We start from the raw sequence: 24792 nt of genomic DNA on the forward strand, positions 1-24792 counted from the left end.
TAAAATGAGAACACAATACAATGACAAAATATCCATATTTTATTAAAACTTGTGATATTTTAAAGAGAATTTATCCTGCTGAGAACTACTACAAATATGGGGTTTAATTCTTTTTGCTTCTTAAAGTCTCACCATCAATTCTAACTCATGCCCTCAGACCTTTGTCTAAAGCATAGTGAATAATACAATAATGAATAATATAATAGTGAATATATAATAATAATATAATCCTTTATAGAGATTTGCAGAGAAAGACATTTTTAATCTTTATCAACCAACATTTTTTACAAAAGATGTCCTTATTCTACCTGTCTCCTAATAGTTAGAAAGTGGGAATATGTCAGCTGCTTAACTTGTCTGGCAAATACAGGAGAAGTTGACCCACTTATTTAGAGACTGAACAGGCCAAACCCTTTCATGCTGCAACACTGACCCTTAGCACAGATCCTGAGAATGAGCAGCCCATTACAGCATGCACAAGTGACCTTCCAGTGCATTAATGACTTGGTGGTACATGTTCTTCCCTTGCAACAACACGTGGCATAAATATTTCTAAACACCAGAACTATTTGTTTAAATAAGTTCTGTTAAATGGCCTCTGTTTGCTAACAAGAAACTGCAGTTGCACTGTATTATAAGGGTTAAAGTTTTGAAAAACTGAATGGAGCTCTCACACTACAGTGTTATACAACCCATAAGACAAACTTAATTATTAAATAAATTTCAGGATATTACAAATCTTCCTATGAAACCTAACAGTTAACAATATCTTCCTGTATTTGCCTACAGACAAATAATTAATAATTTAATTTACATAAATCAGCAGTGTACAACAAGAAGGTGATATTTTCAAATTAAATTCTTGCACATGTGCACAGGATATGTGTTCTAAAATTCCAGATACTGTATAAAATTGATCACTTGATTTCAGTCCAGTATCATTAACATTCAGAGGGTTTTTCTTTTCAAACAGGAGCTCTCCAAGTATTGTTTCACCTCAAGTTATTATAATTTAAAAATACTCTCCCAAAACTTCAGCTAAATTGTACTGTGACGATTCAAAACACGTATATTTATTCACAATTGTTTGAAAGAATGTAATACATTTTTGACAGGCAGTCTTTTACAATATTGAAATCAAATCCTTGATTTCATCAAACCCTTCATATTCTGTGCCTTATTCCTGGAAGGCTCATGCCAAAGTGAATTAGTTTGATTTTCTTTAACAATGGTAGGTTGGCTTGACAGCATCTGACAAAACAATTCAGTGAAGTACACCATAGCAGGTAAAGAGAACCTGAACTGGCTACTAGGTGAAATAATGCAAAATGGAGCTTGGTATTAAGACAGAATTAGTTTTGCAGGAGAATATTTTTTTTTTCAGTATTGTTAATTTAAGATTAAGAAAATGTTACGGTATTATAATCATTGTCTTTTGAACTATTTTTTAAATAACCTAGTGGTGAATATAATGAGGAAAATGGACAGGAAAAATCAATGCAAAGAAACCTGCTTTCACTGGTATGAATTTCAGCTGAATTTTATTCCAGTTTTTTACCTCTCTCTGTTGGAAAGTTGAGTTTTATATGCAGAGCTCCCTGCACTGGAGCCCCCCAGCTGGAGTGGAACATCCAGCACCAGAGTTTGCCAGGTAGGATGCATCTGCTCAAGGTTCCCAATGCAAGCCCCAGAGGTATTTGTGTTCTCAAACACATGGGGGTGAGAAAATGGAAGATATACACTTTCTGTAACACTTTAGGAAAGTTCTGTCTCCTCCCTGAACCAGGAGCACCTGGGAAGGTTCATCCCTGCCCCAGGCCCTGGGCAGCCAGGCAGACTCAATGCTGGCTTGGTAAAAGAAGGTTTCATTTTGGTATCATAAGGCCCTAATGGACTCCTGTGACAATTTTGACAATCTCAAAATACAGAGTTGTGTTGTGTATATATGAAGGTATACAGATCAGTAGGGAAACATGTATGTTGTATCATATATTGGCTTATTTTCCTTATTTTACTGAATGTTTGCTATAGAACTACTAGTTTACCTAAATTTATCATTAAGCAGTGTTTTGCCTTTTGTCAGCTCCCAGGCTCACTTATTCCTTTTGTTAACAGTGGCCAAAACCAGTTCATTAATTCAACTGCATTTATTTACAAATTTACTCAACTTTAGAAACATCTGAGGAATATAATTAAGATGAGGGTCAGCCATTAATGAAGACCACCTCAAATTCCCTTGGGAGTAGCTAAAAGAAGTGATGCTCTCATTGCCATTTTCTAGTTCCCACTTCAACTGAGAGGTTGGTATGGCATGGATTTTAAATATATACTGATTTAATATATACTGTATTTTAAATACATACTGATCCCATATGTGCTGCTGACAGGGTTGACTTGTTCCTCCAGAAGAAATAGCCTAAGCCCCTGTTTCTAAACCTGCTCTTGATGAAAAATTACTCAGGGAATGTTTGCAGGAGCACAGTTCTGGCACTCAGTGATGCTGCCAGCTCCTGAGCCCCTTAGGACCAAACCTGTGTGATGGTTTTACTGAAGCACTGCAGACATCAGCTCAGGCTTGTTTTGGTAAAAAACTCCTGACAGTGGCCACTTGCACCTTCCTTTTGCAAATAAGAAGTTTAACAGTGTAATCTCTCTAAGATAAGCAATGAAAAGAGAGACACTGAAAAGAAGACAAAAAAAGTCAGAAATACCCAGATTTCATGTGGAGGCTACCTAAGCCATAGTTTCTGTTTTAAATGGCCAAAATCACCACCTTAAAGAGTTTTAAATCATCTTCCAAATACCAGTGTTGGACACACAGACACAATGAATACCAGGAGTTGCAATTATTTCTTACTTTGGCAATCATTAATTTTCTCACTGCTAGATAAAGACAGGACATTACTTGAATGCCTTTGGAATCATGTGTTTATTTTAAATTCTGTATAGGCCCAGTTGCTGGCTTTGGTGGTTATGTTTCCTTCCAAAGACAGAACCTTTTACTCTGGCAATTGCCATGGGGAAAACGAAATCCAGAGTGCTCCACAGTGCCATGCTGCATCTGCCCTGCTCTGAGAAACCAGCCACAGAACTCTAATTCCTTCCCCTCCTGTTAGGAAACACCTCTCAGAAAAGAAACTCCTGAACTTGTACCTAAAGCTCTGGAAACTTGTTTATTGCTGTGTGGCAATTCTTTAAATCATATATGACATTTGGCTTCAAAATGAGCTGGCTTCTAAAGATTTTTATTGTGGGCTGCACAGGTGGTGTAGCCATTTAAAAGAAAATATTGGCTGTTCTGACTTGTATTTTGATTAAGAAAATGTATGTGCACAAGAACTATTCATTAGACAAACTATAATATAAAAACTTGTTTGAAAAAATCTTTGACTCTATACTTCTAATTGACAGTTACTCAAAGAGTTATAAATTAAGCAGAACTAGGGAATTAAAAAAACCACCCTCACAAACTTTCCTATTTGCAAGCATTTATCTGAACGTGCCAGGAGTTTTAACTTTAAATAGATAATTTCAGAGGTCTGTGTTGTCCAGACAATAACAAAGGGAGTTAATCAAATATGAATCTTCTCCAACTGTCTTGTCAAACCAGGTAATGATGTCCTGCCAGCCAAACTCAGAGGGAACATGTGAAACAAATACAAAAGTAAACAGGCTCTAAGCTGCCCAAGGGAAAGTCAGAAAGATGGCAATTTCAATCATTTGGAATAATACTAAAGCAGCCTTAGGCTTTTCTCAGAATGGAAACATGTCACTGTTACTGCAATATTTGAACAAATCAGACTGCAAAAGAAAGGAACACTTATGTAATCACAGCCGTGGAACAGCACTTTGCTCGATGGTGAGGTGGAAAATAATTAAGGGAAAATGTCCTTTTGGTGAATAATTATAAATCTACCTAAATAAGAAAGATAAACAATGTTTCCTTAGAAATTTGGAGCGGCAAAAAACCAAATTTAAGCAGAGATTGCTTAAGTCTTGACGCTATGGAACAACAAAGATAAAGCCATGTCAAACAAAAGTATGAAGCTACTGGTCCTACAAAATTTCTCAAATGTTGATAAAAGTTACACTCAGAGCTACAAAGAAAGCAAAAAAGCACTTCAAGAACAACTCCGCTGAACGGCCGCGTTAAGACGAACGGGCTGTCATATCATTTAACTGAGAAATCAAAAAATATTTCAAATATTTGGGGAACTTACCTAATCAGTAAACGTTCAGTATGTGTCTAGTCATGTAGCCATCTTTTAGTCAATCATCAGAAAATCAAAGGCAAATTGGCATGACTCAACCCAAACTTTAATACCGCATGATTGTGTCGTGTAAGCTTGTTTTGTGCGAGGGCTGCTGTGGTTTTAGCAGAGAGATTAACGACCGGACCTAAGCTGGCCTCCAAACCTTGCCCTGCTGATGCCTCAAGCCCTTTGAAGTCTGACCATCATACCTGGCAAAACAACAGTGGGAACTAGGCTGGTGTCAGATCTAATCAAGTTTCCTGCCTCAGCATAGCTAACTATGGGGTACACTAATTGGCCCAATTGCGGATTATACCTTTTGCTACAGATTTGAGACAATAATTTAGTCAAATGATGGTTTTTATCTCCTTCTAATTAAGATTCCAAAGTGGGAAGAAATAGGATTAGACAGTCTAACTTCAAAATTGTGTCCTTTAAAGTGGCATGCACATAAGATAGATCTCTGATTATACTGCATATAGGAGAATATTGGTAGTAACTAACGTGTGAAGATTTGGGAAAGCTTGAAATAGCTACTGCAGCTTTTAGATAAGCATGGAAGTTTTCCTGGAAAGGTTCCTCTTCATAATTTATAAATGGACAATGAGCACTCATAAATATTCATTTAAAAAACATTTTCATCCTGAATTAAAAAAAAAAAATCTCTTTAGAAAACATTTCAGTCAATCTCATTTTGATGAAGAAGACATGAGGAAAACTGGAACAGTTAAAAGATTCCTTAAAAGGCTATAAAAAGGTAGAGTTCCTCCCACAAAACTACAATCTAATAAAATAGATTTGACATTCAAGGCTTTTCACCTATGAGGGCCAAACTATAAGGAATTATTTAACTGGTGAGCAATCCAGAGATGAGAAAATCCATGTCCCATGCTCTTATTTTAAACTCTAAAAAAAAGAATGGACTAGTGAGAAAAACCCTTTTTGAAGAAATTTCACCATAATTCACAGGTTCTATGTTTCTAACTTCTCTTATGCAATTTGATTTTAAAGCAGCATTTCAAGTAGAGGTCAATATTTTTATCCTAAATTGTGTACATAAGTACGTAGAATCTTGCCAAAAACTGTAAGGTACTCAATATGCATTTTCCTTTCATATTTAAACCACACTGAAGAAGCCCTAAACTCGGTTGCACTCTGTATAAGGCACACACTGCTTGCAATGCACACTGTTGTGCTGCTTTTTGCTTCTGCCCCCAGAACCAGCGCTGACTGACTGCTGACACATCACATTCTAACTGCAGAAACCCATTTCAGAAGACCTTATTCACATCCTTTCCTCATTCAGTTTTCCCTTGCTCCCAATTTTTTATTGCTCCAGCCAGCCTTGCTGTAGTCTGCTTTCCCTATCAGCATGAGGAAGAAAAACATATGTATTATAGATTAGTGAGACGTGTACTGGAAGATCACAGTAGGACAGTGATCTAACATGTTCAAAAAGGAATAGTTTGTGTCAGTTCAGCTTACAGAAAGCATATCTCTAACAAAACCTGAAGTTATTCAAAAGGGGCTGCAGCTGAGCAGCAAAGGGAGAAATTATACAATGGGTCATCTACGCATGTCTGGGGCAACAGGTTGTTTCAAGAGTTGTACTTCACTCCTGTTTCCAGTGTCCCATGGCTAATTCAATTCTTTTTTACAGAGCCTCCTGCTAAGGGTTTTCTTTCCTTGCAAATTACATTACAGATTAAAATCTCAAATTTGTCTGGAAGAACAAACTGTATTCTGAGGCAGGACTCGGGGATGAGAAACCACCCAAATACCCTAATTCACAGCTATAATAAATGAGAATGTACTATGCTGTGAAATGAGGGCACACGCTTCTCTACGCCTCTGAAAAGAGAGAACATTTGTATTTCAAAACCAAACACAGACTATCAAGGTTTTGTTTCTACTGTACCTCTCAAAAGCAGTTGTTCAAATGCTTTAATACCTCACAATGCCTGGTTTCACTCACTGCATTCTCTGGGAAGTGACAAACCTTCTAAAGGAATTGTCCTGGGGAAGAAAGCCCTCTTCCATGTATTTGCCTTTAAGTGGCTTCTGAAGAGGATACCTCTAGTTGAGAAACTTCTAGCACTCACGCAGAGATGACCTGCATGAAGAACTGGCTGCCTGATTAACTATTAACTACTCTCAATAGGATTAGATAATTAAAGACATTGATGACCATTAATTAGGAGGAGGGCACCTTAATTTGTCACTTGATAGGGCCCTTTCAATGATTTATAGGTTAGGGCTACTTGCAATTGTGAAGGGGAGGGGGCAGTGAAGAGAGAGAACCCTTAAGTTACCTTATCAAGTGGCCAGCTAAAAAGGGCAGAGGGTCAAATAAGGGCCAAAGTGGTCACTTAAGGGTGAAGTCCCAAACACCAAAGCAGTGCCAAGCCACATTGACCAGCATTTGGTGATGGAGTAAAAAATATGCTAATTTATTGGTGGCAATTCTCTCTTTTTATGGTTTCAAGCAGTTAAGACAAGTGGCCTGCTTAAGAGCTTTTCATTTGAAAAGAGATTAAACAAAATGGTTTGTCAGGGATGCTTGGCTGTTTTATGTCTTTGTTAAAAAAAAAAAAAAATTGCTCAGACTGTACCGATGACTATTGCATCACCCTGAAAGCCATCTTCCATCTCTAAGCATTACTTGGTTAATAAATACATCAGCTCTAATTGCTTAATAGTGCTATGTTCATTTGCTCTTTAGCAAGATTAAAATGAAATACATCTTTTGTATTACTGCCTTCTATCAGGACTGTCTGCATAAAGGTCACAGAAAAAAGTTTAAATTTAGTAGGAAATTTACTTAAGGACATTAGTGTAAATGATACTGTGTTTAAAATGACATAAAAGAGCGAAAGGTGATTTCAGTAATGCAAAGAAAATGGTTTCTGAATACTGATAAGGACACTTATCCCCCATACCACACACAATTTTAGGCAACATTATACATTAAAATCCCTCTACTGGGGTAATAACATGTAGCTACTTTCCCACCCACTAACACAAGTAAGAGCAAGTCATTAACATTTAATTAAATATGCTCCTGACATCCTTAGAAACATGTCATGCTTTGTTATTGAAGGTTGTGGCCTACTTTCTATGTACATTTTAAACCAAAATAAAGTATTTATAGCAGACTGATTTAGTGCAGCAAATGAGACATTTTTAATTAGAAGGCATATTACAGTATTTTATAAACCCGTTCCGAACAGCAAAGCCAGGACAAAATGAATTTACATCCTCTGATACATATTTTATGTATTTCGACAAAACGAAACATAAGAGATGGGATTAGCTCCACCTTTTGGGTTCTAAATAGTGAAACAACGTTTCTCTTACCTCGATGGTGAACTGCTTCCTTTTTAATCTAAAAGCAAGGTCCTTCGTGTCTGACACATCACAGATCAAGCTATTAAGCCGAGGAATCTGATGTACGTGAACCAAACCTTGTGGAAAGAAAGAGTAAAGGAGGGGGGGGAAAAAAATTAAGAAAACGCTGTCATCCAGATGCATAAATTAGAGTCTTACAGCAGAATTCTGTATATTTACACTCACTCATCCTCCCCTTTTTAAACTGGAGCTTACTACCAGGAGCAATGAAGCAAACGGCGTGATTATGCTCAAGTAATCAAGCAGAATAAGATAAACAGAAATCCTTGTGCGAGGAAAACTAATTGCACTTTGGTACAGGAGTACAGATGTAAAGAGCCATCTTAATACTTGTCAAAACTACAGCCGGTTTGTGTGTGATTTTCTCTTGTATTTACAGTAAGCAAATATGGCTATCACCTTGCACGCTGCCCACGGCACCACGGAGTGATCTTTATTTTATTAAATGCACCAGTAAGCAGCCAGCAAAACAAGGCTTATGGGTTACTGATAACCACTGAAGCTCTAATGAGAACTCCTTCCTTCCGTGCCCTGAAAAAAAGTTTCTGGGGAATCCCGGTTTAGGTGATGCTTTTTAATAATTTTTAACCCCCGTGCCACCCCAGTAGAAATCAGTTTTCCTCCTGCAGGAGGCTTCTGTAGCTGTTCAGATGTTTTTAACAGTACTAGGTGCACTGCAAGCTCTGCGTTCTGTCAGCTGCAGCTCAAGCTGATTTTTTCTGACAAGGACGCTGGATGGTTTTTGTGCAGCCTAATATAGTCTCTGAACAACCTAAGGGTGATTTTCTACATCTGAAAACCAGGAAAATTCTACAGGGCTTCTCAATTACTGGCCTATATTTGCTATCCATAAAGCCAGCACCTAAATGGAAATACTGAACATTCAGAGAAGGTATCTGACTTCAAAACGGCAGCAGTGAGAAAATCCCCAAACATTAAACCCTTTATTTAAAATAAGGCAAGTACTTTTTCAGGCATTTATTTATTTCTTTGAAAGGAAATTTCCTAAAATTGAAATACTTTAGAAAGCATCATTTTTATGGACACTAATCACTAAAATTCTCAATAATATTAGGAAAGTGTTATTACAGTTTTAAACCTTCAATCCTTGCCTCCTGTCCAGTGAACTAGAAGAACTATTTGTTAGGTTTTTGAGTACAAAATCAAATTATTACATATAGGAACAGCAGGTATAACACAGGGCTGCTTATATACAGTATCCCAAAAATTTTTATTTAGGGGTCATCTATAGAATTCTTTTGTTATTTTGTGGCTTTTCAAACATTTAAATTTGCAGGCAGCTTAATAAAATTATTAAGAATGATTCATTAAATAATGCAATAATGTAATCAAATTTCTCCAGAGTAATATCAAAATATTTCATCATCTGCAGTAAATAAATAACTTAAAATACTTTCTTAGGCAAAAAAAAAAAAATCCACAAAGTTAAAGCCCTTAAATATACCTCTTTTTAGACTGTCAAATTATGGCTGTGCAAATCTCAAAAGCTATGCATATTGGCACATAATTTGTATTAAATAGCACCAGAAATGACTTAGCATACATTTTTAGAGGAAACCAGGAAATAACTACTAAAACACACATTGTCTTAAAGGATCTCTTCAGTAATGAAAAAAGGAGTATTAAATTGACAGAATTATGTTAGCATAAACAAAGGCCATATCATGATTATACAGTTGGAAAAATAATTAGGCGAATTATTCCAGCTTTTGTTCACGGTTTCTTTTTCATTCACCTTTTTTTTCAGATAATGAAATGTGCACCACTTTCACAGTCAGAAAGATTTTTCTCTGATTTATTAATTACAGCTTGCATACACACAGTGGTGTCTCAACACCATCTTTGCTTTTTTTCTGTATAATCCATGCATTCTGCTAGGGAAAACACTGCCACTGTCATGTGTTTACAGCAGATTTCAGATAAGCAGTTTACTTTCAGCTAAAGGTTTCCATGGAACTACAGGAATATCACAATAATAAGCGCTGTAATTTATGCACAGTCTGAGCCCTGCTCTGGATCAGCTAAAATTGTTATTCACTGCTTTGGCTGGGCACAACTTCTAATACCATTTTTAAAATTTAAATAGTTCTGCTGCAACAGCTGACAAAAATCTTTGGGAGACAAAATGCAAGATTAAGCACCGTTACCCATTTTGAAGATAAAACACTTGGAAGGCTTTTTTGAGTGCTTATCAAAAATGACTTTTTACCAAAATCATATTTTACATGCCACACACACCCACATTCATTTCCTTAAATGTGCAAGTGCTGTAACCTACAGCTGACAAAACAGAGCATTATTTTTTAGACAAAGTCTACCCAGCACATAATTCAGCAGCTTATTCACCTCACTACAATATATGTTTTCCCGTGTTCTCAATTTAAAACTTGGCAGATCAGAAAGTATTGATTTCATGACAAGTTCAGCTCGCTGGTCAGATGATTGCCAAGCCTGCCCTGCATGTGAATTCCCCAAAGCCTGCCTGGTGAGATGTACATCTGATTGAGCCCTGCCCCAGTAATGCAGCTTGACAACATGCAAGGAGTTGCCATGTTTCCTTTGCAGCCTTAATGCACTTTGCTGAAAATTTCCCTAACTCAAGGCTGCTTAGGCAGGGAAAAACATTTAAGAGGTATAATTCCAAAATGAAATCAAATGCTACTTTAGAGCAGATACCCAACTGGAGGGTGAGCTGCTAAGTGCCCTAGAAACACCCAGGGCAGACTTTTTGCTTTGCTGAAGATGGAACTCACCGTGGTAATCCTTGTACAATGGATTGGTTTCTCTCTCAGAGCCAATAAATGATTCAAGACCAACCACCATATCTGACAAGTTTGCTACACGTTCCATAATTGCTTTATTCTGTAAGACATGGAAACAAAATACACATCCTATGTGATGAAAAAGGTAATTAGTGTTCATAGAGCAAGCCTTGGTCTTCTCAATGACAAACTGTGGGGGGAAAATAGGTCATCAATACTCGGAAATTATGTTAGAAGGCTTTTTTCTTAAAAAAACATAAAATAGACTTCAAGTGTCTGTCTAAAGAAAACAAATATTTGACAAGGATAAACCACGAAAGGGCTCACTTAGCACTAAATTAACATTACCCTAAATCTTCACAACAAGCATTTGCTCACATCAGCAATATTTACAAGCCATGTGTTAAGCTTATCTCTCATTGATTTCTACTACAAGTCTGATGCCCAGTTTTTGTTTGGGTTCTGAAACCCTTGGTTTTTAATACACTTAGGCAAACCATCTCTAATATTTTGAGTAAGCAGAACCCACACAATTATTCATTTTGATTATCAGTGGAACATGGAAAACTCAATGCTAATTTCTTAGCATTTTTCCCTCTAAAAGTTTCTCTCTGCACAACATATGACTCTAAAGCTTCAAGGAGCATTACCATTTCTCAATATACTTGTGATTTTTAAGTGCTGCCTTCTGTCTTGTTCTACAATGTACTGTCACATGCCTTAAATAAGCTCTTTTCCACGTGGTTTTCTTTACTCAATTTTATATAGCAGAAAGAGACATACAAAGGTCACAACAGAGATCTTCAGAGGTAAGTCAGAAAAAATGTTCTTAAATGCCTTGATGATGTTGGTATTTAATGAAGAAAACAAAACAGAAACACATTTGTGGTAAAAATCAAAATATTTCTTGAAGATAAGAAATAGTTACCTTAAAGGTACTTGGACAGCCAGTGTAATACTCTTGCTCTTGGTGCTTGTAGGTGCTACATTTACCAAACCTTCAGGGGTATCAAAACCAATCACCTGAGAATACCCGTTCCAATTGTAAGGAATTAGCTCTGCAGCTCCAGGTTATAGTTTCATATTTTTTATTAATTTTCAAGTGGTTTGTACATTTTGCACTTCTTTCAAAAACTATATGACTGATGCTTATTCTGAAAGGTCTATTTAAATACTGGTAAACAATTCCATAATAGCAATTTATCAATTAGGAGTAGGGAGACTAAAACATCCCTGGACATGTTAGAATAGTCCAGGCATTATACTGACATTCAGGTTTATTAAAATGGTGATCAACATCCCAACAGCTTCCATGAACCCACATTTCAATAACCATTATTTTCTAGACACAGAGAAGCTTACAAAGCAGACACCAGAGGTGAAAATCTCTTGCTCCTGTCAAAGGATAAACTGAATTCTGTTTTCTGACCTCTACATGAAGTTGTGGCCTGTCTGGAACAGCCCAATCGGCTCAGGTTACCAACCCTAAATCCACAGATCCCATGGTACCTCCACACCCCCTCCCTTCCCCACCTTCTGGGCCAGATGGCATCAAATCCTGGGGAGGGGTCTCTTTTCAAAGCCTCTTGTGCACAGGCCAAGAGCATCCATCCCCGTGGAATCAGGGAACTTCCATTTCACCCACAAATCTAACCATGGGTAATAAAATAAATAAAGTGGTGTCGTGCTGCAGAATTTCCCTTCTGAGGAATAACATAAGTGATGTGAGGTAAAAGGACACTGCTCACACACCAATCCCTGCACTTTGCTCTTGTGCCTGCCCCTGAAATCGTAAAGCTGGCTTGCAAATAATTTCCTCCTCTAGGAAGAGAGAGACAATGTATTATATTCTAATGGAATCTTTTGGTCACATTATTCTACAGGGGCAATCACATAAAGATGGTATAAATCCAAATCTAAAGTAGTCAGTGACCTCTATAATCCCACAGACCAGAAATTGCCATATTTTGTCAGTTCTTCAGAAGGCTGCTGGATGCTATTTGTGTAAGTAAAAAACACAAAACTTTTATATAAATAAGTAGACACTGATGATTCCTGGAAACAAAGCTAAACTCCTGATACAGAAAAAATATCCTATCCCTTTGAAAAAAACATTTGCTGTCCTTTGGTGTTTTTCCTTGCCAGTTTTGATAACAATGGGTTACAAAAACTGTGGAAAGAAAGGTGCTCAACCATCAGCAACATATCCCCATCACATAAAGTCCTGCCAATCATAAGAATAGCAAGCTTCTATTTGGTTTTAATTCAAAATGAAGATTCAAGTGAGGGACGGCACCTCAATATTTGCCTGATATGTTGGGTTTTAGCTCCTCCTCTGAAAGGGTTTGCTTTCTTAAATGGTGCTCTCTTTGCCCACGTTGATTTTGTTTTTGTTTTTGAAGTGTGTCAAAATATTCCCCTGGCTTAATGCAGTGTATCTCGGGAAATATTTTACACAGTGAATGGCCACACCAAAGAGACATTTGCTTATGTGGCATTGTTGCCATAGATCTGTATCTATCATGTATTTTCTAGTTTGCAGTGTTCAGCACATTAATGCCCAATCAAAGCTGACGTCAGCACACGGATAGTTGTGATGTATGGCACACTGACATAAACACACAAATCATGTTGCCCCATCTGGGCTGGAAAATTTAACAGAGCTCCAGATCTTCCTCCAGCCCCATACAAATATACCTCCTGCTTCTGGCATAAACTTGGCAGCTCTGGAGGGGAGCCAGGACATGGTTAGGAGGGAAGCCAGGAATGGTGAGATTCAGGGAAAGAGTTTGTTGGCAGCTAGAAGAGGTATTGTTTTATATTATACTAAAAATGAAAAAAACAAACAAACCAAAAAACCCACCCAAAAACCAATCTTGGAAAGTTTTCAGTCTTGCTAGATGTACCGCAGTTTTTCTAAATTAGTTAGTTCAGCCAAAATATAATTATTCTAACAACATGGTATCAATCCTGTTGTGCTGGCAGGGCTGGGCATCCATTCTATATCTTACTTTGTGCTACTGTTTGAGACAGACATTTTCTTTTAAGTGCAAACTTGCAATATTTGGGTTCAACCAAAGTGTACTTTCAAAACATGTCAAGAAAATCCACGTAGCGAGCTGGCTGTGGAAATGGGAACTGCACACGTGCTAAGGCAGCTTTGGGGAAGGGCAGCTATGGAAAAAGATTGCTTTGTCTTCCCAATTTATTTTCAGAAGGTACAGAGCTTTGAATAATTATTTGTGCACGTTTACAAATATTTATTTACAACAAAAGCCGTTTAAAATGTCGTGTTCTGTGTTTGAGTATAAAGCATGGGGCTCCACCAACAAAGTCATGCAAAGCCTGTATGCTCAAATTTGCCCACTGAAATTAATATTGTGTGTTTCTACTGGATTGAGTTCTTAATGTAGCACAATTTTAGCATTACTATTAATCAAATCAATCTTGGTTCATCTGGATTCTGTATTAGGAAACAAATCTGTCTTTTCTCCTCTGCTCTAATTTCTAGTTCTCCTCTGATCTCCTGTCAAAATTTTTCTAACACCCAAAATCTGTCCTCTCGTTTTGTCAGTTGCTAAAAAATTAAAAATGTCACAAAATTTCTGTAATGAAAATGTTTAATCTCTCAGTCCTTGCACTGCATAAGGAAAGTCAGAGAATGGAAATTTTTCTTAGGATAGGCTCAACTTTTGTACATAGTACATATAAACAATCTCAAAATCTAAAAGGAAAATAAGACACTCATGTTAAAGATCTACAATGAGATACAATTGCCACTTATATAAATATTTGAATAACATGGATTTTTGAATATATTTGCATTTTTATTCGCATTAGTACAGTAACATAATTTTAATACAGACTTACATATTGCATTGAAAATAAGGTATTTTAAGAGCACATCTCTTTTCAAAGAGACATTAGGCCTATATTTTGGTAGAGGGCTACTTCTGTATCTTTACAATCTGGTAATAAAATCCCATCACTGGTTTTATTTTAAATAATTTAATTAAGAATTAATACATTGAATCCTATTTCAATTTCATCACCTAAAACACTACTTAAAACATTCTTTTGTACTGGGACAAAACCCAGTTTAAGTATTTAGTATGACAGCAAAGTATCCAAGGAGCAATTCAGATACTTCCCCCAAGTCCAGGTAAAATTGTAATTGGGGGCAACAATCTCTGCTGTTACCAACAGGTGAATCCAGAAATCCTGATACTTCATTTGAAAAAAGGTCTCAATAATAAACACCAAGAAAGTTAATGCAAAATAATATGAATCTTATGAAATGAAAGCAAATTTTGGTGTGTTAATTCTCAAGAAAAGCTATTTTTTTTTTTAAATTCTGTTACATTCTGTCATAAAGTTGAAGTAAGCTTAGCACCATAATGGAGACAACCACACTGAACTAAAAAGAAACAGTGGTTGGATATCCGATAAATGAAATAATCCGTGATCTTTTTGAGATTATTACACAATGATGTGGCAATGACTTACACAATACACAAATATTTACCACTTGTCATTACTACTTCATCTCCAAAGGATTTTACATTGGCAATATAAATTACTAAGAAACAAGGCTTAAATATTTTTGACCATTTTTTAATAATTACTGCTCAAGAAATTTCAGAATTACCCATATACCTTTTTTTGGTAAAAGAAGTTAGGTAACAACCCCTTATATTAGTTTTTATAGTTTGGGCACATGTTATTATTATTCACAAATAATAATAGGGTAATGGTAAGATTCAATGTATTAATGTAGTATTATTACTCACAAATACCCAAAATAAATGTTTAACAACTGCTCTGCCAAAAAGTGTTATTTGATAATTAATAAACACTGTAAAGTGTAAAATTCTCTAAGTCTTCTAACTCCAAACTGATCAGCACTGTTTACAGTGTTTGCACACAGCAAATCTGCCAACGGAATGTTGAATTCTGGATCTAAAATAAATGTACACCCAGGCCACGGGAATATAAGATGACCATTAACAAATTTTGGTGTGTAGAGATCTCGGCCAATCTCACAAGAAAACAAAACAAAACAAAACCAAACAAACAAAAAAAACCAAAACAAGTGCCATGTCTTTGCTGGAAGACTCAAGGAAGAAACTTAAGAGGTTTTGCTACAAAGCACAATACTTTCAGTGATGAGAAATTCACACCTGGGGATTCTGACTGATTAGGAATCTTCTTTTACCTTTGAAGAACCCTACTGGCTATAATAGAACTTAGGTAAAATATCCTGTGTGGCTGAAACCAGAGAAGCACTGATTTTGGTTGACACGTTTATAGGTAAAATAACATTACTATATAATATAGGAATAATATATATGTTAAAATATTATATATCCATTATTTATATATTATTATATATTAATATATAATATAGTAATAGCTAAATAACATAGCTAGTTACATTAGCTATTTTAAAGCAGTAAAGAATATCTTTGAAAAATTTTATACAAGTTGCAGAAGCAAAGAAAGGGTAAGTAGTGAAGACAAGGGCAGGCAATTAGATGCAACATACTCATAAAGATGGGAAGAGAGTAACAAAGCATCTGTTGGTCAATATGTTACACAACAAATTAATTCCAGATTTTGGTTGTTCTCTTAAGGTTGCTTTTAATAACATTGGTCTTGATAGTTGTCTCTGCTCTGGGAACTCTGCAGTTTTTGCATATTACCATAAAATGTCAGATGCAGGTGGATGAAACTGTATACAAGTAATTTTGATAAATTTTCAGGAAGAATAACGAGCCAGAAAATAAAAAGTCGATATCACACACTATTAAAAAAAAAATAAATCTTTGTATCTTCACTGAAGATGGACTTGGGTATTACTTGAGCTATGAAACCACCTAAGGCCAGCAAACCCTGGCACCTTACAAAATGAGAAGTATGTTTATTCTGCCATTGAAGGGCAGACCTAAAGGCCAACAGTGAAATGAGAGACCACTAAATAGAGATAAATTAAGCAAGTCAGTAAGAGTTCCTGCTGCAGCCTAAAAAAAAAATGAACCAAGTCTAGCAGTTTAAATCAAATGTTCCATCTGTTGATCTCCAAGAGCTTCACAAAAGACAGGCAAGTGCTGCATTCCTCATTTACAAGCCAGTAACAAACACAAAGGTGCCACGTGAGCTGGCCAAAGCCAAAAGGCAGTCAAGAGTGAGCTGGGATCCCAGCTCAGCCTCCCACTGCAGCTCTGCCTGCCCCCCTCTAGCTGAGGTTTGGTTTAGGAGGCTCATCCATGGATTTGGGGTAGCAGCAAAACATCATGAAGATGGTGTGGGAGTAGAAGCCCAGAAAGCTGGGTGCTGAAAATCCTGTTATTGTCTGGCTGAAACGGGTGACAGACGTACAGTGTGTTAAAGGGTGACACTTTTTGAGCTGAACCCTGTCCAGTGCTTTTCTCTTCTCTTTCCTCAGTTTTCTGTGACTGAAAGCACAGGCTGCAGGTGACTGTGAGTGCTTCTGGGGCATGGGGCCCTTGCACAAGTCCTGCTGCACAGAGGAGCTGAAATAAATCTGACTGAGCCCTTCTCCAGTGCAGGGTGAGTGGCTGGGAAGAAATCAGCACAAAATGTGGGCTAAGATGAGCCCAGCACCTCCCTTAAACATTATCTGCTTTTCACTAATGAGATTGCCTCACTGTTACAAAAGCTAGAAATCTATAGGTTATTACTTGAATTTAAGCACTGAAAAAATAAACCAATCATCTCAGCAGATTCCTCTAGAAAACTGAACACAGAAAATGTGCCATGCTACAAGTTGGTCATAGCGCAGTAAAAAACAGAGATGCAAAGGCAGTCTGAAGAGTGAGTAATTACAACAACGTCACAACAAAACTGCCAAAATGACATATTTGAAACCAACTGGCTTAACTAAAATCATATGGCTCCATTGGGAACCGTTCATTATAAGAAAAAGGTTCAGGGGTTCCTTTTGTTGCCATTTTGCCTGAAAAAAAAAAAGTCATTGCAGTTTTCTTACCAATTTAGAAAGGCTAACACTCACTGCAACTTTAATTCTTTAAACAGTGAATCTCATTCCCAGGTGACCAAAAAGAACCTGCACTATTATTTCAACTAACAGCACCCAAGCATCAAAAGGAACACCTAACTGGTGTTGATAACCAAGTGGCAAGATTCTGAAATATAAAACCATTTAAAAAGCGAATCCCTTATCCAGTACAAAATTATAGGCTGTCATCAGGAGCAGGCTGGCAGAGCTGGGTCCAGATGGGAAACTGGCTGGGCAATAAGGAGAGGTAGGGTGGAAATGATGGGTGGGCTGGAAACGAAGGGAACCCAAGGCAAGACATGACTGCTCCCTCTGCTGGCAAGGCCCTCCCCTGCTTTAATTTTTAACTAATGAGTAGGCAAGTCTTTAATTATTTAGGATCTAGCCAATAAATAATGCAGAGTGCTCCTTCCTCAGTCTGTTGCTGTGTGTTTGCACATTTTTGAACTTATGGTGCCCTATTTCACTAGAATAATTTGCCATAGAATTAAGGCTCAGATGGATGTCTAATGGAGAGTTCCTGGCTTTATATTTTAATTCTCCGTAAAATGAAAAGCAAGATTAAGCTATTTAACCTTCAATATATTATATTTTACAATGTATACTCATTTCATATTTAATTTACACATTTCATAGTATTACCACAAATAGCTTGTCATCTTACTCTAACAAGGACCCCTTTATGTAGCAGGAGGATGCTATAAAATTAAACAGTCTGCAATACAAACACACTAAAAGACACATCACAGCAAAAACGTATCCTTCTTCTACGAGTAAAATCCATGACCAGTGAATTCAGTGACAATGTCTGTATTAAAACTTAATTAAAAGATAAAGATAAGGCATTCGTGACTTGATTTGTGATATAAATTAATAGCTGCAGTAAGAACATTTAGAAAAAAATCTGTTCTAAGATTTTGGCCTACAACCAGAAGCTCCCAGAACAGGAGGGATCAGCTTTTTTTGCCCACTGTTCTCATCTGAATCCTGGCTGCAAAGCTACTCCAGCTCCCAGCTTTCCAGAAGGCTCCATCCCAGGAATCCTCGCCTGCCATTTGGTTTGCTGATTTTAATCTCACAGGACTTTCTTACAGTGGCTCCACTATGCTGAACTGGCACTTGCTCCTAGAAGTGAGTTATTATTAAACTTGTAGGTCAATTGTGGCACTAACAACTCTTTGGAAGCTTTCAGCCACGGTGTACAATTTGCTGGTCTAATTAAATATTAATTCTAAGTGTTACATTCTGTGGCTAAGAGCTTTTATTTTCCATCATCAGTCTGGAAGAGAAAGAGGTTACAAGGCTAATTTAATATTTTTTTCCCCCCTAGCATTAAAGCTTAACTACACAGGCACAAAAACATCATTAAAGATGCAGTATCCTTTTTATTATGATTACATTCTAATTAATAGAGAATGTCTAAACAAAAAGAGGTAGAACTGGATTCCAAAATTTCAGGATTTTTAAACAACACCAAAAGTTCCCATCAAAATGTTTCTAAGCACACGTTGCATAGAAGTTCAATATTTGGTTCTGTGAAAATCACTTAAGATGGAAAATACATATGCAAGGATTTAAATGTAAAATACTTTTACACAAAATTATTGTTCTTTGTTCTGATTCTGAAACAGAACAGATAAACCCTAAATTTAATGCTAGAGTCACAGGGCTTTTAAAAAAAATTTTCTCAAGAACCCGAACTTCTGCTTAAGTAAAAAGCAAAGAACATACTGCTTCAGAAAAAATATACTACCTTCCATTTTCTAAAAGAATTCCTTGCTTAAAGCAATAACTCATTTTTGCCCTGTATTATTTAAAGTCACTCTTCTAATCTTTACTTATCAGTGTCCAAATGGGCTCAGTACATGAGCCTCCTCCCTTCTGCTTCCATAACAGTTGTGTCCATGTCTGGACACTGGGCATTATATTAACTGCTTAGTCCAGTAGCCAAAAGATTCCATATGCTGGAACAGATGACTATCTCCATACTGTGATGGGATATTTAACTGTTTAGGTCTAATGCTGCAGTTCAAAGATTTGGTTCTCAGTCGTACCTGATTTTCACAGGCGTATTTTCAGTTTATACACAAAAAATTATAAAATAAAATTGCCACGCTGCACGTACTTGTCCACTTCTCCAGTTTAACATGTGCATTTTGGGAAAGAGATTTTTTTAGTTAAAGAGAGATGGTGAGGATGTGTATATAGTGTCCTTCTAAAAAGTAAAATTTAATAAAATGACAAGGCTGTTTTAGGCATGCCAGTTCAACAAACAGTGTGATGGTTCATCACAATATAGTTATTAGTTTAACAGACAGCTAATATACAGAGACAAACACATGCTTCAGATGTAGATTGTATTTGTTTTTGAAATGGGTAGTTGTTACCAAATCAGAAGCAGTAGTGCTAGAACACAGCCTGTTGGCAACTAAAATCTGATTCTATGAAAGCACAGAATACTTTTATTTCTTCTACAGCTTGATTATCAAACACATCAGTAATAAGAGAAATGAAAACAAAAAAAAAAAACAAACCTGTTTGCCAAATTAAATTTTGAACAGGATACTTCCTACTCAGTCAGAATTTTAAAGAAACTTTAATAAATGTCTAAAAACCAAAATACTAATATCCTAAAACTATGTGTATAATCGAAAATACCTGTCAGAAACTTACAACTCTTGGTACTTATTTGTACAGCTGTTAAAATCTGTGTCACACATACAACAAAAAGCAACATGCAACATTAAAAAGCATGTACAGAAAAATACTATGACCATTTCATCTTTAGGGTTTCTATTTTGCAGAGACATTTGAAAGCTTCCTTAACCATGATATAGAAACCACATGATGTTGGAGCTCAATGCAAATCTTCATGCAGCTACCTCATCAAATACATTTGGAGGTTATTCAGCACTTTATGCCAGTGAAATCTCAGAAGTGAGAGCTCTAAGGTAGGCAATCACTCTTAGTTCTTGCCATAGGAATAAAGATTTCAAACTGTGAGAAATCCACCAGCTATAGGAGCTCACATCTCATAATCCTATATTAGCAATGGTTTTGAAGCACTCCCTTGCTTGACTTTGAGTTTAGCTGCTAAATCACTCCGTGTGAGCACAAAAGGCTTTGGATGTGAAAAGGTTTGTTTCTCAATTTTTCTACACTGAAACGTACAGTAACTTCTGCACTTGGGTGAATTCAAAACATCAAAGCATTAATATTGTAGGAAATTAATTTTTTAACCTACTGGATGAAATAATGAAAATTTGCTAAACGGAACTTCAGACTCTGAGGACAGGCTCTGTAAGAAGACTTATTCATACTGACTTTTCATTAGTCAATTAATTTCCCTTGGTACGTGCTGACTAATGTGGGTTTTAGTCCTTACCAGTAATACCAGCTTTGAGTTCAAAATAAAGCATGGCTTTAACAAGTGCTATGCTTTCCCCATTGAATATAATCACTCAAGAAAAGATCTACTACAACTTATGTGATACAAAATCGGGAAGAACAGGAATAGAATTTAAAACATTATTTAGTGTTTTGAGGGAAAGATGTTCTTGGATTTACCAATGATTTCTAGCAATGAAAGAAAAAAATACAACAGGAAAATATTTTGAACTCTAATTTAAGACTTTTCCATCATAGACAAGTGACATTAAAGTCCTTTCATTCCCACAATTGCACAATAATTCTTTTTCTAAATTTAGGTATTTAAATGCACCAATTATCAAAACAAAGAAAAATAATTCTTACTTGCTTTTATAATATTCCTTAAACTTGGGAATTGTAACAACAAATGAAATGCCTCTTCAGTCTGCCCTCCTTGATCAATGCTAGATTTTAAAAATGGAAGTAATTTTCCCTTTTCAAATGTACCATATGATTTCTTAGGCACAATGCATTTTCAAGAAGCAGTAGGAAGACTTGAAAAATAACCTTCCATCAACTATTTTAATCACACTTGTAAGTAGCTCAATATTTATTACCTGACAGACAGTGTAAGATAAGAGGATGTTCAATCGGTAGAAAATATCAATCAAGTAAAACTTGTCATGCATCACCCGAATAAAATTCATAATTGGGTAAGTTTTTTGTGTCATTTTCTTGAAACCCTCTTCCAGCATAATGTGTTCCTATTTTTGTGGCTGAGAAGAGAGGATCTTCTTTTTTCTTCATGCACTGTTTGCCCTAGAAGTTTCATCAATAAAACCCCCAAAATCTGTGTGCTTTAGTGGACTACAATTTTTTCCAATTATTCTGGAAAAACCTTCACACACAAACAGACTTTTTTTGCAAACTTGTGTCTTTTACCAAAATATAGCCTTACAGAACACCATGAACTGTCCTCCCAGGCTGGATTCATGAGCATTATCTTTGGATAAATGCAATTCCAAGTTATTAAATCTAATACAATGGCTTGCTGGAATAATGGAAGAGCCACACTGGTGCATGTGTATAACAGAGGGAAAAACATCAAGAACAAAATAACTGTTTAATGCTCTGTAATCACTGAAGAGTCAAACCAGACATGAGAATGTAAGGGAAATGAACAAACAGTTACAGCATTGCTGTATTATGCAAAAAGGCAAAGTGGCTGTTTAGAAACAGATTAAGAAGGCAGCAAGAGAAAATACAAACCAGAATACAGAAAATATTAAATAGGGAGCATCATTTTAATGACTCGCCAGCCAAGAAAAAGGATAATACATGAAAGGTAAAGGCAAAATTAAACTTTCTGAAAGAGAAAGAAACCAGGTAAGAAAGAGAAGGAAACCAGGTTCGATTTGTGAACTCCCTGTCACAGTACAACACACAAAGTATTTGGCAAAACACACAAAAGAAAACAATTTCAAAAAATATACATACATACATATATATATATATATATATGCATTATTCATATACTTCATATAAAAACCAGAATTTGTCTGGGTTGAAAAGACTGTCAAAAATCACTACCACCAATTGCTTTATTTCTTCTTCACTGGAGTAACTAGTACTGGAGACTGACAGAGACAAGGTAAGTTATGTCGCTACCAAAAATCTACTTTTTCATGACAAAGCAGGCAAAGACAAAACTATTTTTTTGTATCTGTAATCCAGACAAAACTTTGATTAAATGTGATTTTGAACTTACACGTCCTTCACAAAAATGACACATGAAGAATTTACTTGGAGGCCACCCAATTAATTTAGTTAGGGGCTGAACTACAACTTGGAAAGTAGAGGAACTATCAGAGTAGTACTAGAGTAGTTCAGGGAAAAAAAATGGGGAATTTACTACATCTTCAGGAAAACAGTGTGAATTCTCTAAGTGCTCAGTGCACTGACTTGAAGATTCAGCAGATAAAGCACGTGCTAGAACTGGCTGATCAAATTAAACAGATACACACTTGGAACAAAAAAAAAAATCCCCGTGTCTGACTCTGCTGGGAAGAAGGGATGCTTTCTTTACTTTTGGAGTGCAGCAGAGAGGAGAGGAGCTGTGCAGAGGGAAGGAGAGCAGCTGCTGTGATCATCAGGCAGCTCCGTCTGCGGCGTGCGGAGCGAGCACATGTTGGGCTGCGTGCTCATCCCGCCAGAATCCCCAATTAACAGTGCCAGGGAGGCTGCACACATGCTCCCAGGGGCTCCCTAACAGGCTGCTTGGAGAGGGAAGCAACTGCACAGCAGGGCTCTGGGAACTCACTAATGTGGGCTAGGAGGGACCCTCAGCAGCTTTGCTCCTCCTAATGACAGCTCTTTCCACAGCGCGGTGCTTAACGGGTGCACCAAGTTGAAAAAAAAAAATAAAATTAATGCCTTTGTTTGTTTAAGACAGCTAAGCAAAGATTCTGAATATTCTGTACATTTATTTTTTGTTGATTCAGAATTTTCTAGCACTTACTGTTAAAATGAAAAATTCAGTTATTTAAAAAGTGTGGTATAATTTCAGTCCTAACTCCCTGGAATTTATAATCACAAACCAATAATCAACTTCTCAAGTAAGTTTGAAACAAACTTCAGTTTCTGTCTTAGAGACACTTCTGTGCTTCTCTGAAATACAGATGTAATTTTTATTGATATGATATATAAAGAAGACAACAATAGAAAGGGTTGTATATCCCTATTATGGACACGCAATTCCAGTGTGTAAGAAGTAGGATCATAGTTTTATATTCATAAATTCTATTTCTTGCATTAAATTTAACTGTCTCTCCTTCTAAAGGGAGATTGACACTTCATATTTAAAAACAATAACTAAGGAGATGGAGGTATGTACTGCAAGAGAAACATTCATACACTTTGGATTACAATGATAAAACTAGAAAACTAACCTCCTTTATTTTCAAAGGATTAATTGCATTGGTATCTAAATAAATAACATTTGCAGGTATTCAAGGACTTTTAACAAAATGTAGTACCTGTGAGTCATGTACCTACTTAAGCCAGGATTTAATCTATTCATAAACTCACCTACTATGAAAATATTTTGCATAATATAGGGTTTTATCCAGTACTCTTTTACTATAATTAAAGCAAATATCTAAAATTATAGGCTCCCTATGCATTGTGAATAATAATATTTTTGCTTTTGTAAGCTACAGTATCACTCACAGAACAAAAGACTATCTACATTTTTCCTTTTGCTAAAAAAGTTTTTTTTCAGAAGATGCATTTAAGTCTCTGTATACTATCAGGAACAATGCTGTGAATTGCTTCTGATTTTGCAGTTGGGAAAATGGCTCATGCCATGCACTGGTTTGCTCCTAGTCCTAATATAAGAGGATATTAGAATTACAGAGCAAATCTGTACCTTTAAAAACAAGATCCGATATCACTACAATAAGCATTTTAGATAAAGACAGCAGACTGCAAAGCCTTGTATTGATACTCTAAAAGGCATTCTGAAAGCACTGGGAAAGTGCATAGAGATGTAAAAATAATTGAAAAAGAGACCATTATAGGCATTTGCATTCCCTACAATTTCTGAAATTTTGACAATTTTTATAAAAAGGAAAAAGACTCACATTTAGCATAACTGTTCATAAAATTCCTAATTGGCTAAGTTTTTGTGTCATTTTCTTGAGGCCCTCTTCCAGAACAATGTATTCCCATTTTTGTGGTTGAGAAAAAAGAATTTTATTTTTTTCTTCATGCACTGTTTACCCTAGAAGTTTCAGCAATAAAACCCCCCAAATCTATGTGCTTTCATAGACTACTAAATAATGTTCCTACAATTTTATACTTGGGTCTTTGTAGATTTTGCAGCATGACTCTCCCACAAAATCATAAAGCAGAAGATATAGTCATGTTTTAAGTTCACACT

At 36.3% G+C, this 24792-nt stretch overlaps 1 protein-coding gene across 1 annotated transcript in view; it reads right to left on the reverse strand.

Moving 5' to 3' along the window:
- Positions 1 to 24792, reverse strand: part of ELP4 (elongator acetyltransferase complex subunit 4) — a 140194-nt gene that overhangs the window by 64575 nt on the left and 50827 nt on the right. The window contains exons 8-9 of the mRNA XM_021536708.3: positions 10436 to 10544; positions 7611 to 7717 (exon numbers count right to left, since the gene is read on the reverse strand). Of these exons, the coding sequence (XP_021392383.1) occupies positions 7611 to 7717; positions 10436 to 10544 (216 nt within the window). The remainder of the gene's footprint in view (positions 1 to 7610; positions 7718 to 10435; positions 10545 to 24792) is intronic.

The sequence above is a fragment of the Lonchura striata genome, chromosome 6 (assembly GCF_046129695.1).
Source record: "Lonchura striata isolate bLonStr1 chromosome 6, bLonStr1.mat, whole genome shotgun sequence".
Taxonomy (NCBI): domain Eukaryota; kingdom Metazoa; phylum Chordata; class Aves; order Passeriformes; family Estrildidae; genus Lonchura; species Lonchura striata.